Source organism: Aristolochia californica, unplaced genomic scaffold (genome assembly GCF_029961685.1).
Source record: "Aristolochia californica isolate CCGP_79_NKW_82.1479 unplaced genomic scaffold, dmAriCali1.0.hap1 SCAF_16, whole genome shotgun sequence".
Lineage (NCBI taxonomy): Eukaryota > Viridiplantae > Streptophyta > Magnoliopsida > Piperales > Aristolochiaceae > Aristolochia > Aristolochia californica.
This window is the reverse complement of record NW_027181837.1, coordinates 19844901-19856922: the sequence shown is the minus strand read 5'-3', so window position 1 is coordinate 19856922 and position 12022 is coordinate 19844901. Positions and strand designations below refer to the sequence as shown.

The 12022-nt window shown below is 35.1% G+C and overlaps 1 protein-coding gene across 1 annotated transcript; it reads left to right on the top strand.

Annotated features, from left to right (window-relative positions):
• The first annotated feature begins 139 nt into the window (after positions 1-139).
• On the top strand, positions 140-11109 carry LOC137953033 (pescadillo homolog). Its single transcript, XM_068800217.1, has 14 exons — positions 140-266; positions 364-449; positions 1788-1916; positions 2645-2764; positions 2910-3035; positions 3355-3439; positions 3557-3667; positions 7643-7736; positions 7864-8129; positions 8583-8690; positions 9438-9559; positions 9988-10207; positions 10292-10510; positions 10764-11109. The coding sequence occupies exons 1-14, from the start codon at positions 243-245 to the stop codon at positions 10854-10856; spliced, it is 1803 nt and encodes a 600-aa protein (XP_068656318.1). The 5' UTR covers positions 140-242; the 3' UTR covers positions 10857-11109.
• The last annotated feature ends 913 nt before the right edge of the window (positions 11110-12022 follow it).

The window sequence follows — 12022 nt, the reverse complement described above, 5'->3', positions numbered from 1 at the left end:
CTTTTCTTTTGGGGTTCCAAATCGACCTCCGGTTCAAGCTAAACCCGACCCATTTTAATTTTTCGACCGCGTCACTGCAGCATTAATGCACCAAATGACTCTAGGTCTGGACTGTCTTCTTCCTATAAATAACGAACTCCTCCCACCCTCCGCCGCTTGAACTCTTCTTCCCTCCTTAGCTTCTCCTACTGCGTCCAACACTTCACCCCTTCTTCTCCGTCTAACTTTCTGGACTTCCAACGATGCCGAAGCATTACAGACCTCCGGTAACATCTTTAATACACTATTTTTATCCAATATTATCCATTCTGTATTTTTAAGCTCGTCAAGTAATCATTCTTTTACTGTTTCTCTTCTGCCCAGGGGAAGAAAAAGGAGGGGAATGCTGCAAAGTACATAACGAGGACAAAAGCTATTCACTATCTTCAAATTAATCTCTCCACTTTCAGGTTTTCTCCTGTGGGACTCACTAGTGAATTCTCCTAGTTCATGAAGTTTTATACACCTTTCTTAGTTTTTCAGGGACCACATTTGGTAGAGCCATTTCTGGGTCTGAATCCTTCTGCATAGTTTACTGTTTGAGTCTTTTTTTTTTTTTTTTTGTGATTTCGAGCGGGCGAAATTGTTGCTAATAAAAATTATCAATTAATTATCTTTGAAGTGAATCGAGAAAATTGAGGATTATCCTTTTTGAGATACAAAAAGATGATAACTGCACGTTTAAACTCTACTTAATATCTATTTTACAGTTATTAAGTGTAAGCCTATTTTGAATATACAGCTATTGCTTGTCAAAATACTAAGGTGCTGACAGCTGACAGCAGTTATTCATGCACATCCAGCTTACTAAAAATGAATTTCTATGGCACTGAAGTCAAGCAATTTGTGCTAGCACATCTACCTGTTGACTTAGTTTGAACTTTTCAACTTATGTTCTGTTCATATTCTAATTCTAAAGTCACATTATTACTTAGATATTTGTTCGTTTACTCATACTCCTGGCTGCTCTACTCAAAGTTTGTTTACTTGTTCTGTCTTTATCAAAGGATAGTGGCGTAACATGAGGAACACTATTTTGATGAATGATGACAATCAGTGGTCTGATTTGCAACTTTAAATGAGTGATATACAAGCTATTTGGTCAATTCTATAAACATGTCCATTCCATAACTCGAATTTTGTGCCAGGCCTTTCTTCCTCTCTCCAGACAATACAGGAACAAGAGAGTAAGAGAGAACAGTTTGCGATGGATTAGGCATTTCACTGTAACCATATTAGTGCAGAAGGTTTTTGTTAATGTTGGTTGGGGAAGATAAACATGGATGGATTTAACAAAAAAATGACATGGATATAAATGATGGAGAAATATTTTCGGAAGGCTGACCTAATGGTGAAGTGCGTGGTCCATAAATCAGAATGGATGAATGTAGTTTAGTGGATCCGGGAGAAGCTTTTCATAAAAATGGTGGTCGTGCTTATGGTTGTCTAGTCATTGCTTTGGTTATCTCAGCCCTATAAAACCTCGTTTTAATTACTTGAATTAATCTTTTTTTTTTGTATTGGCATAATTTCTAGCAGTTTCTTATTACAATTATTATCTTCAATTATCTGTTCTGTGTTGCTTCATAATGAATTTCTGGTGAGCTTCAAAAGCTCCACTTTGAATTGTTGATGGTATATAATGAGAATAGCTTTGATGAGAATAAGTTACCATTGAGCTTTGAAAAGCTCTTTTTAATTGTCAAATTTCTCTTTTATCTGATTTTTTCTTTGTTTGTCTAATATAGGAGGTTATGCATTCTGAAAGGGGTTTTCCCAAGGGAGCCAAAGAAAAAGGTTGAAGGGAATCACAAGACTTATTATCACATGAAGGATATCCTCTTCCTTGCTCATGATCCATTGCTTGAAAAATTCAGGTACTCTGGTAGTGTAATATATTTCTTTGTGTATCTTGCAGTGCAGTACATCATTCAAATAGATTATACATGCAAATGTTCTGCTTATTCTTACACATCCGTAGATGCTTTCACCCACATTCTGCACTTTTTAACTTCTTCATGGAAGTAAGTGTTCACCTGGCTGGAGCTTTAGTTCCTCAGGTTGTATTTCCGGGATTGTTTGATATCCATGTATGCACTGCAAGTTCTGTCTATAGGATTTTTTTTATGCATGTAAACATCTGAGACCACTAAGTTTCAGGTTGTACTTTTTGAAAACACTGGTGAGTAATTGAATACTGGTGACTGCCTCCATAGTTTATTTTTATTTTTTGAAGGTAGTGCACTTTATTGTGCCAAAATTCAGTGCTTCTACTGGTGTGAAGATGCATAGTAAAATATGTATTTCTGTATCATTGTCGCGATTTATGCTCTGATTCTCTTTTCTGCTTGGATGTGATCCAAGAATGTTAATGGACTGTTTCCTATGCTATGTACTGTGTTTCTCTTGATGTAAATTTGTAAAGAATCAGTTAATTCTGTTATATTATGTTCCTGCCAATTATGTGTCCCATGCCTATTTCTGAACTATTGATGCTGCCATAATACTTTATTTTATATTGATATGGAATGTGTATTGAATTGCCTTGGTTTAATGTGTGCACCTATCATTGTCTTGGCCTTATTTGCTGTTTGTTGTTCTCCAGGGATATTAGGTCATATGATAAGAAGGTGAAGAAAGCCTTAGCAAAGAAAAACAAGGATCTTGCTCAACGTCTGTTGACCCGTAAACCATCTTATACACTTGACAGGCTTATCAAAGAAAGGTGCATAATATATATCTATTTGTCTGAGTTCAAAAAATATATATTTATTTGTTTCGGTATTTGTTTCTTACTAAAAACTAATGGTGTTTAAACCTCTTTTTGTTACAAAGGGTAGTTAACCAGGACTGTATGGCTGTTGAATTAGGTACCCGACTTTCATTGATGCTCTAAGGGATTTGGATGATTGTCTTACCATGGTACACCTGTTTGCAGCATTGCCTGCTGTGGATAGTGAGCACATCGAAGTAAAGCGCATCCATAATTGTCGAAGGTTGACATCTACTTAACTTTTAGTGCTGTACATAAATATCTTTTTAGCATTTGTAAGTTCAATAATTAAACTCACATTGCTTGCTTGTGGATTGAATCTTTGGCTCATTGGGCTCTTTATTAATGTGAGGTTTTTTGGTTTAAAGCCTTAACCATGTCAATCGGTGCCACTTAATGTAGTCAATCACAAAATAATAAAGAAATGATATTTTGGTTATTATTGTTTCAAAGTTATGAATACCTTATATCTTTTTATTGCTACCTTCTGAAACCTTAACTACATATAAACTGACAACACTCGTTGTGTTTTTTTTTATTAGGTTGAGTCACGAATGGCAGGCCTATATTTCTCGCACTCATAAGCTACGGAAGACCTTCATATCTGTGAAGGGTATATATTATCAGGTTTAGTGTGGTTGGATATGATTGATATATAGCTAAAGAGATTCTTTTGTTCATTCGGTTTTTTTTTTTTATTTCAATTGCAATAATGGAGCCTGTATTTTTTTGCCCTTTCTTCAGGCTGAGGTTGATGGGCAAAAGATTACATGGTTGACTCCACATGCTTTGCAGCAAGTCTTGACTGATGACGTTGATTTTAAAGTTATGCTGACATTTCTGGAATTTTATGAGGTTAGTCTTCACTAATTTTGCTTGAATTTTATTATTTTTCCATGGAATGTTCTTTCTTTTTCTTTGTCCAGCACTCAAAACAAGTTGTACGATGAATTCATTAAGCATGTGCTTAGTGATAAACCCTGCTACATCCAGTTGTTATCTCCCAAAACGTTATTTTGGAATTATCTTGAAGCTTGATATGTTTTCTGGAGTTGCATAGTTGAGTTGATAAATTAATGTTGAATTTATGGAAAAGTGAAATACTTTATTGGTATCAATAACTTGTTGTAATCAGAGTACATGAACCTTTATTTATAATAAAGGAAGGTAGTAGAGTCCAATTACAATAAAACTACCCTTGTCCCAATTACACCCAAACTCTAACACTTAAGGTAAGTCCTAACATAATTAGGTAACTCAATATTGATAAAAGACAAATATAACTTAAACTAAAACTTTTCTTGGTCGTGACCCTAAGATAAAGATACTTTTGTAAGTCCTTCTTGATCTTTCAATTGATGTGAGAAGGATGTTAGCTCGTGGTAATCATTGTGGGTCCTACTTCTTATGGACTTGGACCCATCTTGTGGGCCTTCCTTGGTCGTTTGGGCTTGATCTTATTTTCCAACACTCCCCCTCAAGCTGGGGGTGAGAGAACAACATGAACTCCCAGCTTGCTGCAAATGATGTATAGAATATTTTTTTTATAAAATGGCACATCTTCCAATATGCTTTCATCTTCCAATACTCCCCCTCACGCTGTTGTGTCCTTCATTGAGGCCCTGCGACATTATATAAGTGAGAGTAAAAATCACTCTTAGCCGGTAAGCCATTGTTTCATACTCTAATCTTAATGCTGGATGTAGGGCACACTCCACTTCTATAGATAGTGTGTTTATCGGCATTGCTCTGAAGTGTCCACCACCGTGTCCCTCCACAGGGCAACGACTCTCAAGTGGTAGGAGACATAAAAGCCATTACAAGGGGGGGGGGATAACATAGATGTAATCATAAGTTCCTCCGTCATGGACTTCCAACCACAAATAATTTTCATCTTTTTGACGGGGATGAAGTTCCTCTGTCGTGGACTCCCAACCACAAATAATTTTCATCTTTTTGACGGGGATGAAGTTCCTCCATCATGGACTTCGAACCACAAATAGTTTTCATCTTTTTGGGATGAAGTTTCTCCGTTGTGGACTTCCAACCACAAACAATTTTGATCTTTTTAACGGGGTAAAATAAATGATGACATGAGGCCACCTCTTATTCAATAATAATGTCCCCAAAGAGACATAATAGCTGCAGTTGAATATAACATGACCATCTTCCAACACATATAACACGAACCAAATAGTAAACTTTGTCAAAGAACCCATGAAATAATCTGATATAAAAATTTCTTGTTTGATGCACAAGCTTCATCTTTTGTGTTCCCCCTTTCTTGATTATTTTGGTCATATAAACTTATCCACAACAAAAGAAATAAAATACCTCTTTCTTGTTCTTCTTCTACTTCTCCCCCTCAAGTTGGGAGGTAATGGCAGTGATCCCAGTTTGAACCAATTATCATAGAAGTAGCAATAATCCCAAATAATAGAGATTTGTAAATAAGCCCTCAAACCAGGGAGAAGTGAGATATTTTCCTGATATATCAACTCAAACAGTGATGCAAAACAATCGGCATAAATTCGGATTTTTCAATATAACAGGATACCAACATGACCTTTGATTCTTCCAATTCAAATATATCTTTCAATATTAGATCAGATTGACATGAATTTTTTTCCTTCTGAAACTAGACTTAAATACCTTTCATCCAAGTCTAATATAACTTCATAAAATATAATTTTCAGAAGACAAATAATCTGATATATTTCAGCCTCTGTCATCTGGCCGAAATAAATACCGTTTCTCCGGTTTTTTCTAGAATTACCATTGACCCTTCAAAGATCAATATCTCCTTATAAAAATATCATACCGAGAATTGGTTGAATAGGTAAGAAAATAGACTTACTTATCTTTCGTTTGATATATAATTCTCCATATAAAGTCTCTTTCTTGATAGCATAAAATACCTCGGAAATTGAGGCTTTCTGCTGTCGCTCGAACCTCTTTTTCAATCTAACCTTTCTTGCTTCAAATATCGATTTCTCTTTGTAGATGATTCAGATAAAAAATTGGTTGAATAGGTAAAAGAATAGACTTACAAATATTTCTTTTGATATATGTTTCTCCATATGAAGTCTAGTTCTTGATAGCAAAAAATACCTCGGAATCTAAGGATTGTTGCTGCTGCTCGAACCTTCTTGCAAACTGACCTTTGCTCATTGAAATATCTATATCTCTCTGTCGATAACTCCGATTGGAACAAATCGTTTTTCTTTGGAAAGTAGACTCAAATATCTTTCCGTCAATATATAACTTGCAATATGAAGAACTACGTATAGAGGTGAAAACTCGCAACAAAATCTACAGGTGTAGGGATTGAAAAAAAAATAACTACGAACCTAGACCTTGGGTTTAGGGTTTAGAGAAAATGATCATATTACTTCCGTGAGTTGACCAAGTCAACTCACAAAACCTGCTCTGATACCATGTTGAATTTATGAAAAAGTGAAATACTTCATTGACATCAATAACTTGTTGTAATCAGAGTACATGAACCTCTATTTATAATAAAGGAAGGTAGTAGAGTCCAATTACAATAAAACTACCCTTGTCCCAATTACACCCAAACTCTAACACTTAAAAGGTAAGTCCTAACATAATTTGGTAACTCAATATTGATAAAAGACAAATATAACTTAAACTAAAACTCTTCTTGGTCGTGACCTTAAGATAAAGATACTTTTGTGAGTCTTTCTTGATCTTCCAACTGACGTGATAAGGATGCCAGCTCTTGGTAATCATTGTGGGTCCTACTTCTTATGGGCTTGGGCCCATCTCGTGGGCCTTCCTTGGTCACGTGGCCCATCTTATAATAATCTTACATATGTGGGCCTTCCTTGGTCGTTTGGGTTTGATCTTATCTTCCAACAATTAAAGAATGTTTTATTGTCCAAGATGCGAGATACTGATTCCGACTTGAGATGCTTGAGCTTGTTATCTGAATAGCGTTTGGTCTGGACACCTGATATCATCTAAATTTTATCTGAATGGTGATATTTTCATAAACAAAAATTCCTTATAGAGCTTTAGTGATGGACGGCAGATAAATTTTTCAATAGTGTCTTAAGCATAGCATTTTGTCAAGCAAACCAATTGGTTGTGAGGAGAAAACATGTCTTTAACACGGTTTATGGAGTAACTGGCCTAGAGCAGGGCTGACTGTCCTGTAGGTCACTCTTAGCAAATGTTAGTTGGAGAGTTATTTGACAACCATTTGCAAAATGAAGTTACTGGTTAATCCTTAAGCTTAAATATTGTCTTTTTCTTTATGCACAAACTGTTCTAAATGTGGGCATTTGATAGGTCTGATTGTTATTGCTAGAACATGTAGAGAATCTTTTCATTGTGTTATTAATCAATGATGTTCAAGAATTTCAATTCTTCAAGTTCTTAAGCAGTCACTTATCATGCCTTTGAATTCTTCTACTAATTACAAGTTAGCTATATATATGTTTTTTTGAAACTTAAGTTAGCTATATATGTGTTTTTCTGAAAATTAAGTTAGTTGTATATTTTTTTTGAAAATTAAGTTAGCTATATATGTTTTTAAAAAAATTAAGTTAGCTACCTATTTATTTTCATCCCTGTGATTTTCTTTGTCTTCAACTAAATTTACAACGCAAGGTCATTTCAACATCTGAATGACTCTTAAAATTTATTTTCTAGGCTACTAAAAAAATTTCCAGACTGAACCCTTAATTGATTTACTTGGCTACTTTTTGTGCAATGTTCTTAACACACCTAATCTCCTTTTTTGGTAATAATTCTCGTAACTGTTCTTTAGAGCGTCTTTTCATTCTTCTGTTTCTGAATTTGCAGACTCTCCTTGCTTTTGTCAACTTCAAACTTTATCATTCTATTAATGTGAAATATCCACCTATTCTGGACCCTCAATTAGAAGCTTTGGCAGCTGGTATGAGCTTTCTAGTTTTTTTCTTTTTTTAACGTTCCATAAGGATCTCAACCATCATTACATATTTTGCAGAGATTGGCAATGTTCTCGTATAACTGTAACCAAATAATTTTGAATTACTACGCAGATCTATATGCGTTGTCAAGATATGTTGATGCTGGCTCAAGGGCTACTAAGTTGAAGCCAGAGCAAGAAGAAATAAAGGGTTCAGGAACTGAAGAATCTGACCTGAGGTTGGCTCAGCTTCAACATCAGCTTCGTGCTAACGAACCAGGTGCTCTGATGCACCTTGTTGAGGAAGCTGCTCGTGAGGAAGAAGAAGAAGAAGAAGACAAGGATACTAGGGAGTGCAGATCTCTCTTTAAAGATTTAAAATTTTTCCTGGGCCGTGAGGTGAGTTCATCAAGAAGTTGGCTTATATGTTCTGATTACTTTTACGTTTATATATATTTTTTTATTCTATTAATGGGACTGGCAGATGAGAGAGCAGAAATGAGGGGGATTATTCATGCACCTGACTCAGTATTGTCGGGAAAAGGGTTTATCATGATGATGGTTTAGATTTTGGTTATTTTTCGTTTTCAGATTGCACAACTTTTCATGGTTGTGGTATATGCTTTGTTGGCCTATTAACCCTAGTGGGAAGTTGGGAGTTCATATCCTTAATTAAAAAAATCCTCCTAATGTTCTTACATTCATCATTAGAAAAAGTGATACTATTTTTGCATGTGGAAACCAAAGTGTGGCACTTATCATGTCAACCATACTACGTTTAATTATCTTAAAACTCATGCTACGTTTTTAGAGTGGTTTATATCTGTGGCTAATAATTGCAATGAATATTAGGTCCCAAGAGAGTCGCTGCTTTTCATTATTCCAGCTTTTGGAGGCACTGTTTCATGGGATGGAGATGGCTCTCCCTTTAGCGAATCTGATGAGAGTATTACCCATCAGGTAGATCTTTTTTATAAATAAAATTTTTGCACTATCTTTTGTATTTTCCTGCTTGAAATGCCTAGTAAGCAAGTTAATTCGTAGAAGAATGAGACCCTCTTAGCAATTGTGAAAATGTGGACCTTCATTACGTACAAATCTGCTTGTAGTCATTACTTTCCTATTTACATTTTTTTCCCTGCAACCATGCAAAACCTGCGGCATGAAACCAGTTAAATGAGTGGATCAGATTGAGCCAGCTCTACTAATTTGAGTTTGTAGATAGAGAGCAGAGTAGAACACCCTCAATCTTTTCTTTCTTAGCCATATGGTCACTGGCTTGAATGATCTTACTGTCTTGTTGGGTATAAGAGCTTTCCCCAAGAGGCATATGGACCTGGTCCTGGCTTTTTGTTAGGACTTTTCCACTGTTTATGAGATTGTCAATTCACAGTCTCGTTTTGTAATTCGTTGGACTGGGGCCGGGTCATGCTATCAAGCCCACCTCATTCCAGAATTTGGTGTTTTAGGTTAACCGGTTATATCCTAGCCCAGAGTAACCTCATTCGGCTGGGTGAAAACATGGTCTTACAAGGTATATCCTTTGCTGTATTCTCTCTTGCTCTTTATAGAATATCACTTTATCATTCCAAAAAAACAAAATGGTCTCACAATGCTGAGTTTCAAAGTTGTGTATTACTCTTGGGTTCATTTGCTATATACTTTGACATGTTTACTATCTTTCTTTGACTGGTTGTGACACTGCAGATTGTTGATAGGCCAACTCAAAAACATCTATTTCTTTCTAGAGAATATATTCAGCCTCAGTGGGTCTACGATTGCGTAAATGCACAAATTATATTACCTACAGAAGGATATTTAGTTGGAAGGTAATTATGGTCTAATTTCAATGTCATTCATAATTAGATGACTTGCAACAAGTAAAAAGCAGAGACTTTAAGGGGATATTCCTAGCAAATCGGTGAACAGCTTTTTTAACAACTTAAGGTGGAGAAATTGTTTGTTTTATAAGTGGAATGATCTTCAATGCATTTACCATTATCTGGCAGTTCTTCTCTCTTGGTATAATCAACTAGGTATCTAAGTATGTATATCATAACGAATTACCACTGCAAAGATTACATTATTGCAATACCTCCAATGTGGAATAATTAAGTACCCCCTTGTATCTACTCCTTTTGTTCAATTCATGGCTTTAATGGAAATTAATTGCCTGGTTTCTGAAAGCCTATACAAGACTGAACCTTGTATGGTATTATCCAGTTGCCATGTGTAACCACTAATTTTTTGTCAATAGTTTACCTCCCCCACACTTGTCACCATTTGTTGACAATGAAGCCGAAGGCTACATGCCAGAGTATGCAGAGACAATTAAGCGCCTTCAAGCTGCTGTGGGAAAACAACTCTTACCAATGCCGGGCACGGATAAGCCAGATGTGGATGATCCACACAATCTTTTGGCTGAGGGCATTATTGATAGAACCCAGGCTAGTGAAGCTGCTGAAAAGAAAAGAAAGGTACAAGAAGTTTGAGATTGTTTTTCATGTGAAAATTGTTATAATGTTAGTAAACATGGCAAACTAAGGGCATTACATTTGCAGATGTTAACCCTTCAGAAGCAGTTCCATGATGAATTAAGTATGGAACTTCAAGGTGTTACATATTCAATGTTGTCAAACAAGAGAGCGAAGAGTTCACCTGATGAAACAGAAGTTTTGGAGGAACCTGGCCCTGACCCAAATCAACTAGTTGAGGACGATCGCGACATGTCCAATGTCATGATGTCACGTGGAAAGCGAAAACTGTATGAAGCAATGCAGGTAATTTGCAGTTTGAAAGGATACCTTTTAGGTCAACCACATTTGATGAATTATCAGTTTTTGGTTTTTTTATACTCTACCTCAGCCTAGAAGAGATTGTTATCATATAAGCTCTTCTCAGAAATGAACTTCTTTCATTGGTTAGACTTGTTATGGTTACTGAAAGTGGAACACTTTCAAACCCATAGGTTACTTTGATTCATGTGCTCTTCTGTTTTTGCTTGTTTATTTTGTTTATTGTGTCTTCCTCCAGATTGGCAAAGGTAAAAAGCGTGCAAATGTTAGTCTTCTCAAAGAGAGGAAGAAGAAAGCAGAAAGAGATGCAGGCAAGGCAGGTGCTAGGTGATATTTTGGAAAGAATTATGTTACTTCAAAAAAAAAAAAAAGATTGTTCGCTTGTTAGTTATATAAAATTTTGCAAGCTATTAATGAAGTTGTATTCTTGACCTAAATTTTTGTTCTTAAAAGTCCTGTAGCTGTAGTCATTCGGTCCCTTTGTTCTGACTGATTGTTCCAGAATACAAATATGCCCTAGTGTTTGATGTGAGGGCATGGGACTCACTGAGGCTGTGGTTTTGAAGTTGTATTGAGACGCCTACCGTTGCCTTACTCTTATACGTTTATTTTCTCATAAAGAATTTCCAATATGAAAATACATATTATATAAATATAATAAAAATAAAAGCTAAAATATTTTTTTATTAAATAATAAATTTATAAAAATTATTATAAATACATATAAACTTAAAAATCCTTTAAAATTATTAAAAAATCCTTAGAAAAGGTGTATCAAACATATTGTTTACTCAAGTAAAAAATTACTAAAATTAGGTCAAATTACTTGAATGTCTAATTGACTTAGAATTACTTGATAAACAAAAAAATTGGGTAATTGAGTAAAATTGACATCCTAATAGGTAAACGGTTAATTAGTCTTGCTTTCATATGAAATGACTAAATTACCCTCATCTTATGAGAAAAACTACAATAATTTTACACGCTCAACTCATCGATGCTTAACGACAACGTGGTTGTTAGTATCTTTTTTGGGAGGATTTTTTTACAAGAGTGAATACACCACGCGGTTATAGAACATCGTTTATGTCGCTCGTCGTGATCTTATGTGATTCTTTCCGCCTAAGGTTGGTAGCGCGTGTCTTACTAATTAGTTGCGGCCTTTTAATAGCTAATTTTTTTTAAATACATAAATACAATGTATATTGAACACATACTTCGTATTTATCATATTTATATATTTTTCAAAATATTTTTGAAAGAATTAACTCTAGAATATTTAAAAAAAAATTGGAGTTCAAAGAGCCTGATTCGAGCTCTTGTAATTTACATATTTGAAGCGAATTTGCTTGAATCAAGGTCTCAAGTGGTCATGTTTTTGCTCGAAAAGGATTTAATTAATTTTTAATCTAAAAAAAAAAAAGCAATTATGCTTAAGTAATGAAAATTATGAAAAGTATTGTGTATGTGCATTTTTTGGACCCTAATCTTATATGC